This window comes from Heptranchias perlo, chromosome 2 (assembly GCF_035084215.1).
Source record: "Heptranchias perlo isolate sHepPer1 chromosome 2, sHepPer1.hap1, whole genome shotgun sequence".
Taxonomy (NCBI): Eukaryota; Metazoa; Chordata; class Chondrichthyes; order Hexanchiformes; family Hexanchidae; genus Heptranchias; species Heptranchias perlo.
In genome coordinates this window covers 137,836,923-137,857,550 of record NC_090326.1, presented here as the reverse complement: position 1 = coordinate 137,857,550, position 20,628 = coordinate 137,836,923, and the positions used below count along the sequence as shown (strand labels likewise).

General features: G+C 39.4%; 1 protein-coding gene across 2 annotated transcripts in view; it reads left to right on the top strand.

The window, feature by feature from the left end:
* LOC137344497 (integrin beta-1-like) overlaps window positions 1-20,300 on the top strand; it is a 101,351-nt gene extending 81,051 nt beyond the window's left edge. Inside the window, exons 11-17 of one of the 2 annotated variants that reach the window (XM_068007539.1) lie at window positions 210-412; window positions 3,841-4,079; window positions 5,137-5,359; window positions 8,474-8,700; window positions 10,115-10,281; window positions 13,208-13,289; window positions 19,096-20,300. In XM_068007539.1, coding sequence (XP_067863640.1) covers window positions 210-412; window positions 3,841-4,079; window positions 5,137-5,359; window positions 8,474-8,700; window positions 10,115-10,281; window positions 13,208-13,285 — 1,137 coding nt within the window. In that variant the 3' untranslated portion in view covers window positions 13,286-13,289; window positions 19,096-20,300. The remainder of the gene's footprint in view (window positions 1-209; window positions 413-3,840; window positions 4,080-5,136; window positions 5,360-8,473; window positions 8,701-10,114; window positions 10,282-13,207; window positions 13,290-19,095) is intronic. The other variant, XM_068007531.1, reaches the window with a different exon arrangement.
* The last annotated feature ends 328 nt before the right edge of the window (window positions 20,301-20,628 follow it).

Sequence of the window (20,628 nt, the reverse complement as noted above, 5' to 3'; positions counted from 1 at the left end):
TCTCTCTCTCCCACCCCCACTTTCCAAGCCCTATGACTTGGTATCCCCCACTGTGGCAACATGGGTGAAATCAGGAGTTCATTACGTCAGAAACTGGTGCAAATGTTTTTTTCCGTTGAACCAATCCTTTAAGCGACAGCATCTGATTTGGAAGTATCTAAAGAATGAAAATACATTTTCTTCATATGTAAAAGTTACTTTACTTTTAGGTGAACTTCAACATAAGTATCACAGCAAACAAATGCCCAAATAATGGAGAGAAGACAACTATTCAAATCAAACCTCTGGGATTTACTGAGAAGGTAGAAGTTGCACTGGAGTTTGTTTGTGAATGCGATTGCCATAAAAAGGGATTCCCCAATAGCCCAGATTGTCACCAGGGTAATGGAACATTTGAGTGTGGAGCCTGCAGGTAGGTGATCAGTTTGTTCAGGGGTTAATTAATAAGAGTGTGCATGCTTGGGGAAAGGGAAAGTAATGGATTAAAAACTGAACAAAATGGACATTTTTAATGTTTCTCTTGTCGCCGTTGTTATTTAAGGTCGAGGATGTTTTGATTTCTTGGCAAAAGTTACTGTTACAAAGGATGGATTTAATGGTAAAATACGTTCATTGTGGCAGCTTGTCTTTATGGGAGATTTTTCTTGAGAATTTTTTTGTTCAAAGTGAGGAATATTGGTGCTTCAGAATTGAACACAATTAGATTGTATAAATGCAGAGATTAGACAAGCGTGTAAGAAAGGCATAGTGGTCTTAATGGGGGACTTTAACCTTCACATAGATGGGGAAAAGCAGACTAGCAACTGTCAGAAAGGTAGTGAATTTCTTGTGTGTCCGGGATAGTTTTCTACAGCAGTATGTCCTAGAGGCAACAAGGGGGCAAGCCAGACTAGATTTAGTAATGAGTAATGAACCAGATTCAGTTGACAGCTTAACTGTCCGTGAACATCTATCCAATAGCGATCATAACATAATCGAGTTCAAGGCAGTGTTTGAAAGGGAAAAAAGTGAGTCAGCTGCTAAGATTCTAGACTTGGGTAAGGCCGACTTCAATGGGATGAGACAGAGACTGTCCACAGTAAACTGGGCAAATCTGTTAATGGGTAAAACGACTGATGATCAGTGGGAAATGTTTAAAGAAACATTTAACGAAATACAGAATCGGTTTATACCCCTGAGGGGCAAGAACTCTACTTGCCAAAAAAAACAGCCATGGACAACTAAAGAGGTATGGGACAGTATAAGACATAAGGAAAGGACATACAAAAAGGCAAAAAATGGCACAGATCCTGATGAATGGGAAAGATACAAAGATCAACAAAGGGTCACAAAACAGATAGTAAGGGCTACAAAAAGAGAGTATGAAAAGAAACTCGCAAGGGATATCAAAACCAATACGCAGAACTTTTATAGTTACATTAGGAAAAAGAGGGTGGTCAGGAGCAGTGTTGGCCCCTTAAAAACTGAAAGTGGGGATATTGTCGTTGACAATGGGGAAATGGCAGACATGTTGAACAATTACTTTGCATCAGTGTTTACAGTGGAAAAAGAGGATAGCATGCCGGAAATCCCAAGAAAACTAATATTGAATCGGGGGCAGGGACTCGATAAAATTAACATAAGTAAAGCAACAGTAATGAAGAAAATAATAGCACTAAAGAGTGACAAATCCCCAGGACCAGATGGTTTCCATCCCAGGGTTTTAAAGGAAGTAGGTGAGCACATTGCGGAAGCCCTAACTATAATCTTTCAAAGTTCTCTCGATTCAGGAACTGTCCCTGTGGATTGGAAAATTGCAGTCACTCCGCTTTTTAAGAAAGGAGAGAGGGGGAAACCGGGGAATTATAGACCAGTTAGCCTAACATCTGTTGTGGGGAAAATGCTGGAGTCTATAATTAAGGATAGGGTGACTGAACACCTCGAGAATTTTCAGTTAATCAGAGAGAGCCAGCATGGATTTGTGAAAGGTAGGTCGTGCTTGACAAACCTGATTGATTTTTTTTTTGATGAGGTGACTAAAGTAGTGGACATTCGACAGGGGAATGTCAATGCATGTTATTTACATGGACTTCCAGAAGGCATTTGATAAGGTCCCACATAAGAGACTGTTAGCTAAGATAGAAGCCCATGGAATCGAGGGAAAAGTACGGACTTGGTTGGGAAGTTGGCTGAGCGAAAGGCGACAGAGTAGGGATAATGGGTAGGTACTCACATTGGCAGGATGTGACTAGTGGAGTCCCGCAGGGATCTGTCTTGGGGCCTCAATTATTCACAATATTTATTAACGACTTAGATGAAGGCATAGAAAGTCTCATATCTAAGTTTTCCGATGACACACAGATTGGTGGCATTGTAAGCAGTGTAGGTGAAAACATAAATTTACAAAGCGATATTGATAGATCAGGTGAATGGGCAAAACTGGCAAATGGAATTCAATGCAGACAAATGTGAGGTCATCCACTTTGGATCAAAAAAGGATAGAACAGGGTACTTTCTAAATGGTAAAAAGTTAAAAACAGTAGATGTCCAAAGGGACCTTCGGGGTTCAGGTACATAGATCATTGAAGTGTCATGAACAGGTGCAGAAAATAATCAATAAGGCTAATGGAATGCTGGCCTTTATATCTATAGGACTAGAGTACAAGGGGGCGGAAGTTAAGCTGCAGCTATACAAAACCCTGGTTAGACCGCACCTGGAGTACTGTGAGCAGTTCTGGGCACCGCACCTTCGGAAGGACATATTGGCCTTGGAGGGAGTGCAGCGTAGGTTTACTAGAATGATACCCGGACTTCAAGGGTTAAGTTATGAGGAGAGATTACACAAATTGGGGTTGCATTCTCTAGAGTTTAGAAGGTTAAGGGGTGATCTGATCGAAGTTTATAAGATATTAATGGGAACAGATAGGGTGGATAGAGAGAAACTATTTCTGCTGGTTGGGGATTTTAGGAGTAGGGGGCACAGTCTAAAAATTAGAGCCAGACCTTTCAGGAGTGAGATTAGAAAACATTTCTACACACAAAGGGTTGTAGAAGTTTGGAACTCTCTTCTGCAAACGGCAATTGATACTAGCTCAATTGCTAAATTTAATTGTGGGATAGATAGCTTTTTGGCAACCAAAGGTATTAATGGATATGGGCCAAAGGCAGGTATATGGAGTTAGATCACAGATCAGCCATGATCTTATCAAATGGCAGAGCAGGCACGAGGGGCTGAATGGCCTACTCCTGTTCCTATAAAAGTTAATACTGTGTTTTTACTCTTAGTTCTAGTACAGTGGGGCAATGTCCAGTAGTTAAACCTTTGGCGTACACTGGCACTCTGTATACTGCAGAATATTGTGCACAAGAGGCTTGGGCCTGTAATGTGCCTGAGGCACCCAACGCACTCCAATGTGGGTGGCCTGCACAAGGGGACAAGCTAGGTGCAGCCCTAATTGGAAAATGATTCAAATGGTACCACCATTATACTTATAGCCACCATAAATCACAGCCCTGGTGCATTGAGTGGCGTGCCCAAAAATTATTCAAATGAGCTGGCCTTGCATTGTTGGGTGAGGTCAGCTCCTTCCCATGCAGAATGACTAAATAGCACCAGTGCAGCAAGGGATCTGAATTATTGACTATTAGACTTGCTGGTCTCTGAGAAAGTTGCCCATTTGTTACCAGTGCCACCAGATAAGAGCACTGTGCAACTGCAGGGCTGTTTTTATAAGGTGGGATGGGGGGAGGAGGAGAAGAGAAAATAGACAAGAACAACATTGCTTGCTTTTTTAAATTAAAATCTGTTGGCACTGTATTTTTCAGTCACTAATTTAAAGATGTGGACTGCTTCATTTTCAGATGTAATAAAGGACGTATTGGTCGATTTTGTGAATGCAGCACTGATGAAGTAAACAGTGAGGACATGGATGCTTCATGTAGAAAAGATAATACATCTTTAATCTGTAGTGACAATGGAGATTGTATCTGTGGAGAATGTGTCTGCAAAAAGAGGGAAAATCCCAATGAAATCATCTCTGGCAAATATTGTGAATGTGATAACTTCAATTGTGACCGATCCAGTGGTTTGATTTGTGGAGGCAAGTGTACAGCACAATGAATAACCTGGCAAAATATACTTTTCCATATGCTGGTTCCTGGTAATTTGTCTTCATGGTGTACATTTCTTTTCAACTTACTTGACAACACCCTTTTGTTATGGCAAGATACTCGGCCATTTTCACAACACACGTAGCTAGGTTCAGTCCCCCAGGTGAACGATTACAACAACTTTAACATCTCTGACGTGTTTAAGTTCAGTTTTCATTTTGGAAATAAAAAGATAAATACATGTATGTGTGTACATATAGTGCACATATACACAATTTTTTTTAAACTTTCCAATTCATTAGAATATTACTCAATTCTGTTGTGCTTTGGTGTTGCCTAATCTCTGAATTTGACACTTAACTGTATTAAACTCGCTGTGGCCAATTCTGCCAGCACCTTGGATGGAAATTGTCAGCCTGGAGCCTTGTTTACCTTGTGCTTCCTTAACTTAGCATAAGTACTGGAAACTCTTAGCACTCTCCCTTGTGCTAAGAGTTTCCAGTACTGTTCAAGGAATTATTTTTGCACCCTGCATTGATTAGAAACATAATAAATGTGTATAACCTTCATATTTAAAAACTGAACTGCAAAAATGTGTTAAGTACTTTAAAGTGGACTTCTAAATCCATTGTTTTAGAAAAATATACTAAGGCAATGAAGCCCATTTTAAACTGAAATGGATAAAGTGAGCGTACGTCTTTGCACCCTCATCCTCATCAAACTTGCGACTGTGACCGTATCTCCATGTACCCTCTTGTCACTCTTCTAACATTGTAATAAATATTCCAATACACTACAGCAAAGAATATGAAGACCTGAGTTTGTACCCATAATTTCCCACATGGCAAATTCCCAATATCTACTCTTACCAATCTCTCAACTACTCTGGATAAATGCTGCATTTCCCAGTGTGTGTCTTAACCAATGGAACCAAGTACTACCCTATTTTCCAAGCTTTACAAGTATAATTTAACAGGGGGAAGAGGGGTTTGAAAAACAAAAACATGGAGATAAACTTAAACATTTCTGAATCATCATCTTTTGCAGGAAATGGTGTTTGTAAGTGTAGGGTGTGTGAATGCTACCCCAACTTTACTGGCAATGCCTGTGATTGCTCCCTGGACAATTCAACATGTATTTCAAAGAATGGACAGATGTGTAATGGGAGAGGTACATGTGACTGTGGTCGCTGCAAATGCACTGATCCTAAATTCCAGGGACCTGCCTGTGAAATGTGCCCAACCTGCCCTGGAGTCTGTACAGAACACAAGTAGGTATTTGGGTGATTGAAAGGTATATAATCCAATTCTTAAGCAAATTTTGCTGCCTGTTTTGAAAATGGTGGATAATCCTCTTGAAGAGTTCAATATTAAGTTTAAGAGGGGAAGGAAAATCTAGGGGAAGTACTCGGAGTACCCCCACCCCTTCTTTCCAGGTGTTTCTTCAGTGTTTTTTGGAGGATCAGGTAAGGTCTCGCTCCCTAGTAGGTTGCACTGATGACCTTGATTAGAGAATCTCCTTTAAGCGGCTCTATTGCAAGCATCAAGGGGTGCCTTAAGACAAAAAATGGTAAATTCCACACAGTCAAAATGTTATGGCTAAAATTAAGAATTATTTACAAGTAAGATACAGAAGTCAAAATACTCACCATTTGAGTATCTTTACCAATAAAGATCAAATCATTCTACATTGGGTCAAATATCTTCAGAATATGTTTTAAGAACATAAGAAATAGGAGCAGGAGTAGGCCATACGGCCACTCGAGCTTGTTCGCCATTCAAAAAGATCATGGCTGATCTTCGACCTCAATTCCACTTTCCTGCCCGATCCCTGTATCCCTTTTATACATGATCTTTGAGGGAGAAGTCTTTTATAGACTTCCCAGTGTGATGTTTATAGCTGCGGTTGTTATCCCTCCACACTACTGAATCTAGCTCACCACAGAAAGCTGAATTGAAGTTGAACTGTTATACCACATGAAGCCTTTCATGTCACAGATAGCTAATGTTGCATCAGTAACAACTATCAGGAAAGGTGATATGATTGGTCAGTTATTAAATGTAATGAATTTGTCGACTTCTCCTCCCAATTTGCACAGTCGTGCACATTAACATTTAAAGTCGAGTTTCTTTTGTTCTTTGAAATTTCTGAATGCAAACAGTGAGACCAACAAAGGAAACCAGCTGAATGTCAATGAAAAGGTGAATATATCAGGACAGTTTTGCGTATTAAAACAGAAAATGCTGGAAATACTCAGCAGGTCAGGCAGAAAGAAACAGTTAACGTTTCAGGTCGATGACCCTTTATCAGAACAGTTTTGTGTATTGGTCAGTCCCCTGACAGAAAATAACTTTTGATGGTAGATATTTGGCACCAATTCTTAATGTTATAATTTAAAGTTATGTAAATTCAGAATTCTTAACCCATTTGCCATAGGACAAAAGCTCTTGTCAATTGTCTTGGAGTAAGTAACGTGAGTTTTCAAGACACAAATTTGCAGCTGTTCAGTTGGGCACACATGATTTTGTAGAAACTATTCAGATTATGGAGTTATTTTTATACAGAAAGAACAAAGTAAACCCAGGTAGAGTTTGTTTTGATCATCTTTACTTGTGCAGTCTGTAGCATATATTTGAAGAAGTGGATTTTATTTTTAAAACTTGAATCTTAATAGCGTCCTGTTTGACCCTGAGCTGAATTTCTGACCCCATGCCTTTCCATCAGAAAGACCATCATCTACTTCCACCTCCGTGACGTTGTCTTCCTCCAATCCTACCTCAGCTAATCTGCTGCTGATATCCTCTTGTATGCCATTATTCCCTCCATATTCCTACTCCAGTGTTGTCCTTGCTGACTGGTCAGTTTATCTAAAACTCTGCTGCTGTAACCCTGCCCTGCCCCAACCCCAGCTCGCCCATCCCTCCTGTCCTCACTGACATATGTTGGCTATCTGTCCACCGATGTCTCAAATTTAAAATTCTTTCCTTGTCTTTAAATCATTACGTGATCTCTCTGCCCCATCTCTGTAATCTTGTCCAGTCACACAATATCCTCCAACTCCTGAACTCTCCATTCCTTTGACTTCAGCCTCCTGTGCATTTTCCCTTCCTTTGCCCCATCATTGGCAGCTGCTTAGGTCTCACTTTCTAGAATACCTTCGCTCAACCTACCACCTTATCCTTTTAAAATCCTCCATAAAACCTACCTCTTCAATCAAGCTTTTGGTCACCCTCTTAATCACACTTTTTCTGGTTCACTGTCTGTTTTCCTCAGGCATCTTGTGTTTAACCTTGAGACGTATTTCTACATTAACGGCGCTATAAAAATACAAGTTTGTGTTTACAGATAGTTGTGGTTTCTCTTCTATTTTCTATTTGGCTGTTTTCGGGTTGAATGTTTATGTAATTACTGGTAACTATGTAATTATGGACTGGCTTACTGTTTGACAGTCTCTTGGATTAATGCATGTTAGAATGCAGCTTACTATTTTAACTGGTTGCATTCTGGTCCGAGAAAGCAAATTTGTATCATAGCTATTGAGATTTTGAGACTAAGGTGAAGCCATTTAATCTCCAAAATAAGGCCCACCAAATTCCCTTTTTTTGCCAAGCAAAAGAATTATGAAGTCAGTCTCATCTGTATTTTTTCATTTATTATTGAAACTAATGTTCATAAAAATGTTTTCATATTCAAATCACACATGAACTACGGAAAGTGATTTGAGCAATCTTCGTGAGCTTTAAGTATAACATAACATAAGAAATAGGAGCAGGAGTAGGCCATACGGCCGAGCCTGCTCCGCCATTCAGTAAGATCATAGCTGATCTTTGGCCTCAGCTCCGCTTTCCTGCCTGATCCCCATATCCCTTGATTCCCCTAGAGTCCAAAAATCTATCTATCTCAGCCTTGAATATACTCAAGTAGAGAATTCCAAAGGTTCACAACCCTCTGAGTGAAGAAATTCCTCATCTCAGTCTTAAATGGCCAACCGCTTATCCTGAGACTATGCCCCCTAGTTCTAGACTCACCAGCCGGGGAAACAGCCTCTCAGCATCTACCCTGTGAAGCCCTCTCAGAATCTTGTATGTTTCAATGAGATCACCTCTCCTTCTTAACTCGAGTGTATAGGCCCATTCTACTTAATCTCTCGTCATAGGTCAACCCTCTCATCCCAGGATTCAATCTAGTGAACCTTTGTTGCACTGCCTCAAGGCAAGTATATCCTTCCTTAGATAAGGAGACCAAAACTCTGTGCAGTAGTCCTGGTGAGGTCTCACCAAAGTCCTGAAACCTAAGTCATCCTGTCTGTAAATGAGTCTTCGAAGTGCTGTAGTTGAAAAGTTTGTACGCATTAACTTTTTTTCAATACTTTTGTGTTTTATAGGGATTGTGTTCAGTGTAAAGCCTTTAAAAAAGGACCCAAGAAAGATACCTGTGATCAGTGTGAGTTTGAAGTGAATTTGGTGGAAAGGCAGGATCAGTTGCCACAACCAGGCCAAGTTGCATCAATTGCTCATTGTAAGGAAAAGGATGAGGATGACTGTTGGTTCTACTTTTCCTATTCTGTTAATGACCAGAATGTTCCAGAAGTTCATGTTACCAAAATCCCAGGTGAGAGTGGTGTGTTCTAAGCAGAGTGATAAATCATGTTTGCCCCAAAGGCATACTCAACTGTTAATGTCTGTTATTCAAATGGAGTGTTACAAATTTTAAATAGAAATACACAGCAAGTCAGTCATCTGAAATCAGTTAGTTTGTTTGTTTGAATATTGGTATGCCTGCCACCTTAAGACTACATTAAATTGACCAGTCATGGATCTTTTCTAACCAAACAAAGTTTTGGTTGGAAATCCTCCATCAGAATTGGAAAGAGAGAGGCAGCCCCTTTATAAGACTGGCCAAAACGGAAGAGAAGGGAGAAGAACATAGGATGTGTCAATCATTCTGTCAACAGTTTTTTTTAAAAAAACACTGATGGTGTGTTAGTTTACAAAGGTCATCTCAGTCAAGCTATGAAAAGTTATTAAAAAAAAACAGGCGAGCAAAACAGCACAAAACTGGTAGGAAACTACCAGCAAAGAGTTTGTCCCTTTTTTTAAAAAAAAAGGGAAACTGCAAATGTTGGATATCTGAAATCAAAATTTCAAGTGGTGGAAACGCACAGTAGGCCAGTCAGCATTTCTAAGTAGAAAAGACAAATTGACATGTCGGTTGAGTACCCTTCATCAGAACAGACTTGTCAAGATCACAACTGCTGTAACTCCTAATGAACAGGCAATATAATCTGAAGGGCCACAGTATGTGGAAGAAAATGTGGAAAGGGAGATTATTTCCCATTGGTATAGATAGCAGTTTAAAATGAAAGGTATTTTTATGACTACATTTCATATATTTATGGATCAAGATAAAAGTGTTCCAGTATGTGATTATTTTAATATGCTAATCTACATGTTTGTACGGTTAACTAATCTTCATTCTAACAAAAACTGGTTTGCTTCAATGTTAATTGAATTACTTGAGAAGCATTAAAGTACTTTAGTTTTTTGTATTGTGCAAGTAGGGTTATAGCTGTCCTAGATGAGAATAGAATACTTACTAAGTCTCTATAAGAAAAGTTGCATGACTGGTCAATTTAATGTACTCTTAAGGCAGGCATACCAATATTCACCCATATGCTTTGTTGGCTTGAGTGCATCCTCCAGGGATGTGGAATATTTCAACAATTGGAACTAAGTAACAATTAGTGGTAAACATCCAGAATTTAACAGCTGGTAGGGTTGCATTCACTGTGGATTGACCTTCATGCATTTTGAAGGGTTCCATCTTTCCCAGTGCATCTAATTTCATTGGAGGTGCCAACAAAATAATGATTGGAGGACTCTGGTCTGATTCAGAATATCCATATTTCCTGCAACACAGTCTGTAAAACAGATTGTATGGGCTTTGGGTTTTATTTGTTAGTCTGATTAAAATGATTCAGTAGTCAAAAGTTGTTCATATTTTTGTTTTTAATGTTTTCCTCTAGAATGTCCTCAAGCACCTGACATAATTCCAATTGTAGCTGGTGTGGTTGCTGGTATTGTCTTGATAGGCCTCGCCTTGTTGCTGATATGGAAATTGCTGATGATCATTCATGACCGAAGGGAGTTTGCAAAATTTGAAAAAGAGAAGATGAATGCCAAATGGGATACAGTAAGTCCATTGTTCATATTTAGAAAACAATTGTCTGTTCAAAAACTGTTCAGTCACAGGCTTAACAAAATAATTTTAAAAAACAAGGAATCTTGTCCATAAAGATGAGGGACTTTCTACCTTTTTTACAATGTAAAACTATGATCTCGGTACCAGATTTTTGAGATCACATTTATGAATGATGCCTCATTTATTGCTCCAAGCTGTTGATTTAGTAATGAGCTATCAGAAGCAAGTCATCAGGTGACATATCTGATTAAGAAATGTCATGGTAATCTTCTGTTTCTGGGAAAAACACTTTATGTAACCCATATGAGAAGGTTATGAAGTGTTGAATTGTATGTCCTAAGAGAGCATTATGTGAATTACAGTTATGAAATAACCGTTGCAGCACCAATCTATACATGAGCACTTCTGATATGTGGAATTTTTCTTCTTTGGTCAGCTGGGTCTGACACAAACTGTAACCATCTTGAGTCTCTATGAAAAATCCACATTGTAGAGTTGTTTGGCCAACCTGGAACATACACTTCTCTGTCCCATTTACCTGAATACAGAAAGCTTAGGTGCAGGTTGGCAGATCATAGGCTTCAACCAGCTAAAACCATGCTGCCTTCCAACATACAGCATTTGTAAGGTTCTGTCTGTCTAACCAGGAGCACCCTGCCCAATGAGTCATTGGCCTATCGGGGTTATTGGGAGCAGGGTAGAAGAATCCCAGACCCCAATGATGGGACTGCCCTTGCAGGTTTCCATTAGTAAGCAAGGCTAGCTGGTCAATCCACAACATTGCCCTAAAGTATTGTGGACCTTCCTGGCTCCGGTATTGGATTAGAGTCTGCTACAGAAGGTTGGCTTGGTTCCAAGCTTCCATTACCAGAAAGCCTTGGAGCTATGTTGACCCCAAAGAGACCCATTTATCTCTCTCCTTCCCTCCTCCTCCCAGGAATCACTAGTTTGTCATTGAGCTACTGACGAGCAGGAGTTTGATTCCTTAGTAGGTGGATAGCAGGTAGCAGGAACTCGAGCAGCATTGTGAGCACCACAACTCACCATAAAGTGCATACAGGCATTGCTACCATCCTCCTGACCATAGCATATACATACAACATACCCCATTGAATGGTGGAACAACCAGTTGAAGATGTGAAGCATAACCAGCAGCTGTTTGCGTCTCTGCAACCCAGTCATGGTCAGCACCAAGCCGTGAATATATGAGCATGTGTTCTTAATCCTGGCTTCAGGTAATGTCTCCCCAGCAGTAATCACACCAAATATCAGGAGCGTCCTCATCAGTTATATGATGGACATCTATCTTCAGCATGATAGTAAGACCTACACAAGGCAGCTTCCATTAGTCTTGCTCATCATAAATCTGTTTTATTTAGGTGGTCATGGCAAAAAGGCCTGCCCACTGCAAAGCTGACTCTCCCTCTAAATGCACTCGATGACCGGTCTGGGTAGTCAGGAGCCTATCCTCCTCCCTGGGATAGTTTTCCCTTTTTGTAGTAATCAATCTTGCTGCTTGGTCCTGGATCTTGCACATAAGCGGGGGAAGGCGTAGAAATCCTAACCCATGGAGGAGACATGTTTGGACATATTTTATACAGAAGTTTAATCTCCACTGGGACTTTGCTATCATTGAAGAAAGACCAAAGTGCCCCTTGTGATTTCTCAATTCTGTCCCAAAGGACTGTCTAGACTGAAATTGGCTTCTATCGGGACCTTCCAGCACCAGTACAATTAAGACCAATGCTCCTTTTATCCCCCAATCAATATCATCAAAACTCTGTCATGCAAAGTTAGACCCAACACCATACCCCATTGGTAAGATGTGTGGATGAAAAGTTGAACCTCTCTGACCGAGAAATTTAGTTATCTAAAACCATGATCAATTTCATCCATTTTCAGATTGACTTGCAGCTGCTTTTCCTCAAACTAAGCTTATTAGTAATTGAGGTATCACTCCTGTATGAAAATAAATTCTTAGTGTTATGCAACTCCTGTATAGTAAAGTCCATTCCACATGTAGATGAGATGAGTCTACTTAACACTATTTAAAATGGTGACTCCTTTGTACAAATAATCCTCTCCTCCAAATACAGAACTTTCTGCCACTGTATTAGAGATGAATTCAGCTTATAAAATTTCATCCTTTCTGACTTTGAGTAACTTGAAGCTAATTGAGAACAGTAAAAATAGTAATAGAAAAGATTATCCAAAATACTGAGCTACAATCAAAATACTTCAAATGAATCTCACATGGGGCATCTTTGTAGTGAAACCTGCATTCCCTTTCCTTTCCTTTCCTCCTTTGCCTGCAATGTAGAATGCTGAAGTCAGCAGGAAGAAGGTGTAGTGTCAACACCTGTGTGGTTGGAAGCACAAAAGTGGAAATTACAGTAGATGTTCCCATCATAGTCCACATTTTTCAATGCAAGCAGATAGTATTGACCATTTAGGTTTGCATATATCTGTCGGGTTATCGGATATTTTGGCAAACTTGGGAAATCAAAATATGAGCAACAATGAGGCCACTCCTGTCTCAAATAATTACAGTGCACTAACCTAATCCAGCATTACTGCAAATGCATGTTTACTGGGTTCCATGGAAGAACTCTCCCAACAATGGAAATAAGTTCTTGAAACTGTTTGTTTTTTCAGGTCGAATTTTAAACTACATAATTCACAATTAGCACAGAGTTGACTATCAAACAAATACTTGTGTGTGCATATAGCCCCATTAGTGTAAAGGAATTACTGCAGCAATTGTTTAAGTTTACTAAATCTGCCTCATCAGTTTAAAATTTTAGTTGCAGAGAAAATAGGATCATATAAGGCACAAGGGTAAAAGTTCAGATCTCTACTGATCATTTTTCTTCGAATTTTTGTTAATTCTCCATGTTTATATTTCTTTTTTCTGTAGCAAGAAAATCCTATTTACAAGAGTCCTATACACAAATTCAAGAATCCAAATTATGGGCGTAAAGTTGCTTCTCTCTAAATCTGTTTGTATTTCCCTTCTCTTGCATGTTTTTCTCATCTTTGCTTTTCTGCTTGTGCCTATTAACAAGTTATGGTAACTGAAGACTTGCCCTTTAAACAGCTGCAAATCTTTACAATGGAAAATTAAATGCAATTTACTGTACTTTATATTTTGAGTTGGTGCTGTATAAATGGGAGCATTAGAAAGATTCAAATTGCATCAGGCATGCACGCAAGCATCAAATGCATTAGTCAGCAAAATAGTGTAATTTCTGCAAGTTTCACCCTTATGTATTCACAATATAGGAATAAATATACTCTCTTAAAAACATGATTATTGCATTTTCCTCTTGGAAATGGCAGGGCTTCGGTTAGAAATCCTTGTGTGCCTGAGAGCATGGTCTGTGTTCATTACTAACTCTGAAGCACTTGTATGGCTTTTAAACAAAATTTCATGGCTCAAGTTATTTTAAAATTTTGCCCTTTTGGTAATGTCCCTATCTGTATTTTGTATTTTAATTAGAGTACGTTTGATAATTACTTGAATGGCCAATCTCAGGATATCTTCAATAACATATGACACCTTCAGCCAACAAACAGAAAAGATTTTTATCACGTTGGTCTAGGTGGATTTGAACCCATCCTAGAATGAAAGGCCAGTCAAGTACACCATCCAATATTCTATGATTCCATTTTAATATCTGGAACATACAGCAATAAAATTGGTTTACACTGGAATGTGCTGTGTTGAGCATCACCCATACATTGCTACAGTGAGTAGGGAGGCTGGTTTGAGCCCCTGCTCGAGTTCAGTCTAGGCCATTCGGGATACACGAGAAAAAAATTGGACAAAGTATCCTCACCTGGCTACTGCTTTCCAACCAGCCACCTGAGTGCAATATTGGTGGACTTGGGGGGCAGGCTACTTGTTCTGTCGTCATTATCACAGTGGCACAGGGCTTGGACCTACCAAAACTGAAAGGGGAGGGTAAGGGCAATTTTCAATTCCCTCAAAGTGCATGCATTAAGGTCTTGACTTGTGTACTGTTTAAAGGTACAACTTGTTCACCAGATTTTACAGTAGTATGAATCTAGGCATTGACGTACTATTCAAAGGTGAGCAGTTTGATTGCGAGTAGGTTGGCAAGCTTCAGTTTGCCTGTGTTTCTACTCATGCCTATGTTTTCTTAATTCGCAGGACATGGGTGATGCTAGAAAGGCCCATTTATTACCCTTACCTAGTTTCCCTGAGAAAGTTGTGGGGCTTCTTGAACTGCAATCCCTGTAGTGATGGTGCTCCCACAGTGGTGTTAGATAGGTAATTCTAGGATATTGACTCAGCCACAGTGAAAGAATGGCAATATGTACAAGTCAGGATGTTGTGTGACTTGGCGGTGATGGTTTTCCCATGACATTGCTGCTCTTTGTCCTTTCTGGTGATGCAGGTCACAGGGGAGGGAGGTAATTAATGAATAGCTGCAAAAGCTAAATGAAAATAACTTTAAATCTTGAGCACTGCAAATTTTATTTTTCACAGTTAATCAATGAAGAGCTTCAAAATTCTATGAGATTGTGGAATTGTGTAATTTACTTCCTTTTATTAAGCACTGCACTGCAATTTAAACTGGTCTGTTTGCATTCACTCTGCTGAAGTGTTTTTAGTCTTCCAACGTACAATTGCCCACACAAGTGGCTTTACAAAAATCTCATTACCTTCAACTATCCAAGCCTGTCCTCTCCCTTCCTCCCTCCATCCTGTAAATGAGGACTTGCAGGCGAGCAAAAAGACATGGGTGATGATTTTTACTCACTTCTTTTCCAGTAAAGGCTGGCTGCAGAAATGTATTTATGCATGTTTTCAAGTTAAGATGTTGAGATTAAGTTAAGAAAACCTCAATTACCAGCATTCTCCTTAACCCCACCTCCCCAGCCCCCTCCAATCTCACATCTAACAAGTGCATAGAACTTTTGGACGACTTTGTTCCCAAGATAGTGACCATCTGTTCAGCTGCCTCCCATTGCTTTCCTCCTCTTCCCCTTGCTCATTAAACTAAAGCTCACACAGATCCATCCCCTGAACCCTATTCTCTCTTGTTTCTCTCCCACCTTCTCTCATGTGCTCACCTCGTCCATGATAGGGGCATTGTAAATGGCTCCTTCTCCCCTGGCACAGTCCCCCTTCCTTTCAAAACCAATGTCATCACCCCATTTTCAAAAAAAACCTCTGTCCTTGCCAACCACCACTTTCTCCACATTCTTTCCTTTCTGAAGACCTCGAGCATGTCACCATCTCTCCTGCAACTCCCTCTTTGAATTTCCCCAATCAGGCTTTTGCCCTTCCACAACACTAAAATGGCCCTAACAAAAGCCACAAACAATATCCTCCTCCAGCTTCTTTCCTCCATTGTCCAACTCGGTTGGACTGCCCTTGCTTGGTTCCACTCTTGCCTATCCGATCATAGCCAAAGCATTTCTAGCAATGGCTTCTCTTCCAGCTCTCGCATCGTTACGTCCACAGTCCCCCAAGACTATATACTTGGCGCCCCTCCCCTTCCTCATCCACGTTACCACTTGCCGACATAATCTGCAGACATAATATCAACTTCCACACGTTGCTAACACCTTGCCCTATCTCTCCACCCTGCTCGACCTCTCTGCTGCCTCTGTGCTGTCAGGCTGCTTGTTCGACATCCAGTATAGGATCAGTCACAATTTCCTCTAACTAAAGATTGGGAAGACCAAAGCCCTTGTCTTCATCCTGAACCACAACTCCATAACCTTACCAACAACTCCATCCCCTTCACCAGCCACTATTGCAGGCTGATCTAGACATTTCGCAACCTCAGCATTCTGTTCAATCCTGAGCAGTGTTTCCAACTCCCTGTCCCCTCCTTCGCAAAGATTGCCTGCTTCCACCTTTGATCCTACCTCAGCCCATCTGCCTCTAAAACCTTCATCCATACCGTTGTCACCTCCAGATTTGACTGTTCCCATGCTGTACTGGCTGGCCTCCCATCCTCCACAAACTTTAATTCATACAAAGCTCTGTTCAAGAAAGAAAGACTTGCATTTATATAGTGCCTTACATACGCATTACAGCCAATGAAGTGTAGTCACTGTTGCCCATCAATCCTTGCCCATTACCTCATTGTTCGCTGACCTACATTGCCTTCAGCAATGTAGAATGCTCGAGAGTTCCCTCCCTAAACCTTTCCACCTTCCTCTTCCTTTGACCCTCCTTAAAACCCATTTCTTTGATCAAGCTTTTGGTCACCCCTCCTAATACCTTCTTTGGCTCGACATCCTTTTGTTTTGTTGATTATACCTCTGAATTGCTTTGAAATATCTTTCTACATTAAAGGTGCTTTATAGATGCAAGCTGTTTTCCTGCAAGCTGATAGTATTTGCTGCCAATACAAGCTTTCTATAATAGCCATTTTGTCTCTTGCTGCTTTTATGAAACTCAGATTTGAGATCCTGCATTTAATTCCTGGCTCGAGTGTGCTTTTAAAATTTAGGAATTTACATAACACTGATAAGTTAGTTTTCTGAATTGAAATTAATTCAGTTGTATGAAGTATTCAAAGTGTGTATCTAATTTTGTTTGAAAACTTATATCTCGTGTGTGTATATATATATATATATATATATATATATATTTTGGGTTTGAAATGTTACTTTTAGAAATTGGATTGCTATATGAGAACATAATCTGTATCTTTGGAAATCTGTTTTGAATTTAGCTTATTTGACATGAATGTGTACAATATTCAGTAGTTATTACTGGGACAAAATGACTAAGTTGCCAAGAATTTTTATCAGTCTAGCAAATCTTGCTGCTGGAAGCCACACAATAAAAACTATATACTGTCACAGGGGAGGTTGGGCAAGGAAAGAATTTCATTCTTGAGAAGTTAAGCTGCTCTGAAATGGATTATTCATTCTTCTTAAATTGGTGGTCCTGCAGGCATCACCTATACAAGTGGGATTAATGTGTGTTAGTATTTGCTCATCTTAACATTCCAGAAAACACACAGACAAAGCAATACCAGTCATCAGCCTGCTCTAAATGAGTATGTATGACATGCAAGTAATTGAGAGCAGCACTCGTGTCTCATTTATTCATAAATGTGTGACCTTGTCTGCAAAGTGATTTCTGGGGACTGGAATGTTAAAAGGAATTGAAGAAATTGTACCACGATTCCTTCTCGCCAAACTAGCTGGGTTTCCTTTAAAGCTAATAGCATACATTGAATTTCAGATTCATAATGAGTTAAAAGTTAATAAGTAATTCTGTGGTTTGTACTTAAAAGCCAGCTCTAAGGTGCAAAAAACACACACAGGCTGGAGATGCTATGCTTCATAGATTTAGAATATAGGAGCAAGGAAGTAAAACTACAATTATAGAAAGAGTTGGTAACAACCTCATCACTTTTGGGCACCCCGCCTTAGAAAGGAAATAGTGGCCTTGGAGAAGGTCCAGTGACCGTTCACTGGGTGATATCTGGGATGAAGGGACTGAGTTGTGATGAAAGTGGGTAACTTTTGATATTCCATGGAAGTGAGGTTAAGAGGCAATATAGAATCATGCAGCACAGAAGGAAGCCATTCGGCCCATCGTGTCTGTGCCGGCTCTTTGTAAGAGCTGTCCAATTAGTCCCACTCCCCTGCTCTTTTCCCCATAGCCCTGCAATGATGATTCCTCATATGATTGAGATGTTTACAATAATGAAGGAAATCGACAGGGTAAATGAAGAAAAATTCCCTCTGCTAGGAGGATCTAGAACAAGTGGACCTAATCTTACAATTTGAACTAAACCAGTTTAATCCAGGAAATCACCTTCAAACAAAGGAATATGAGACCATGAAAGGCCTTAGATGCAAAGTAAGTTGAAGTAGATGCTTGGGAAATAAGGATATTAGAGAATTTGGAGGAAAGGCAGGGAATTGGGATTAAAACAATGTGGCTGCCATGCCTATAACGAATGGTAAGCAGACTTAATCAGCTAAATGGCCTATTCCTGTTCCTACGTTGCTATGAAATGTAATTTGGTCTACAATTCTCAGCAAAATGCAAGGAAGGGGAAGTACTGTCCTGTTGATGCTTGAAGAAACCTTTTTACCCCCATTAAAGATTATCGCACTTTGCTGGTTCCCCAGTTATTTGAGTTTGAGCCTTCTCCCTACCAAGTTTTCTACAGATCTTGTAGGCCTAGAAAATTAAAGGACTACTTATGAGTAGCTTTAATACAGGCACTCCTTTAGTTTAGATTCTGGGAGATTGCTGTCTCAGTTAGCCCAGTACAGTAGAACTAGTTTTTCTCCCCCCAGGATAAGCCTTGGTTGTTGCATAAATGCAGGAAGCTAGCTGACTGATGCCGGTTTCCACAGAATCCAAATGAAACAAGCGGCAGTGTAAAAGTGGCTATGATGTGCCATAGGCACAAACAGGGAGCTGTGAGGGAAGGAGTAGCATTAGTACGTGTCTAACCTTTTTTTATTTCATAAACTTAAACTTCCAAGACTTGCCTTTGCAAAACCAGGAAGGATTTTGTGCCAAGAGAATAACTGTGCAAATGAATTGTATTTACATATATAAATTGATAAACATTCCTCTATGATTCAGTACAGGATACAATGAAAGTACTATGTCATTACTGGTTTATCTGGTATGGTAATAATAAAATGTGGGCTCTTTCATCGAAAACAATAATAGAGCACTAAAAGATATGAGTAAATCTTCTAATGATGTGGAGTATTGTTATGATAAGCTTGTTTCGTACCATTTCAAAATCCAAGATTCATTTTACACTTTTTTTCCCTCCCCAGGGTGAAAATCCAATCTACAAGAGTGCTGTGACGACTATTGTCAACCCAAAATATGAGGGAAAATGATGGAGTTTGTGCATTTTTGTGAGGGTCCCTTTTTATTTTATTAAAACTATGGATAATGGGGTTTGGGTTTTTTTTCTAGTCACAAATTAGCTTTAGATCACATTGCAGTGATTTACTAACCAATAATGTAAGTTTTTCTATGCCGATTTTGAAATGTGTACAGTATGTGTAAACAAAGATTGGTTGCTTTTTTTTAAGTTTTAATTTGAAGAGGGTGCGAAGACCAACTTTAGAATGGAATATGATTGTTTCAATGATATGCAGCTTTTTCTAATTTTTAAAATTTTTTTCCAGAATTTTGGCTTTCCAAAGTTCCTATGTAAATTGTCTCAACAATATTTTAAAACCGGTAAATCGTTTGAAAATAACAAAAGAATCGCCCTCAATTAATGTGCCAAAAGGAATGATTTGGAATAAATTCTACAGTCATTTACACACGTGCCTGTGAGATTTCTGCAGAAGTCCAAAATAAATCTTAGTATTTTTCAGTAGTCAGTAGAAATTGTGCATTTGTCTGACAGTCATATTGACACTTGTAAAACCCATACCTGCATTCTCTTCACTGTCTGTTGAGCACCCTTTCGATTAGCGCAATTGAGCAAAAACACATGCTGTTTATTTTTAAAACATTATGCAGTTGTGTTAAACATGTAGCAGAAATATATTTGACATTATGCATACACTACTCTGCCAAATGTGGACAACTTTATTTAATTGTAAATGGCTTTGCCAAATCATGACAGATCAAACTGTTTGTTTTTTTCAAAATAGATACAAGTAAGTCATTGTTATGTCATTTTGCAGTTTTTTTTTAATGTAAGTATTTTGTAGCAACCACTAGTCCTCAATTTTTGTATCAGCACACATAGCCATCATTTCCATCTCTAAGCAGGTTCTCTTAGACCTGTGCACAAACTCAAAGTTCCCTTCTGTTTAGTGGCTATTAGTACTAATGTGCAAGCAAATGGCAACTTGAATACATGCTAGATACAGCTGATCGCATTTCTTCTGAGCTGAGTTGTGACCTACTTCACTCGGATCACGTTCTTGATTTAAAGTGCCTTTTTATTTTGTGTTTTCACTTGCTGAACACTTTACTTGAGTTATTTATTAAATAAATGACTTTATAAAAATGTTAATGCTTGTCTTTGAATCTACATTTTACTGCCATATTTATTTTGTTGTTTCCATGCCTCACTATACCATCGCCCCTGTTCTGGACATGTGTGCACTTAGCAAAAATGTGGGGAAAAATGGTCTTGTGACTTAGAAATTGGAGAACTTGGGTCTGATTGTCATCCATCGCTGACCAGTGTGTTATTGTTGTTGTGTACATTGCAATTCAAGTAGACCCGTTACTAAAATGAAATTTCAAGGATATACAGTCCTGTTTTCATACACAATTCTACCTAGTTGTGTGAACGAGTGACTCCTGCTTTCTTTATCGGCAACATAAGAAATAGGAGC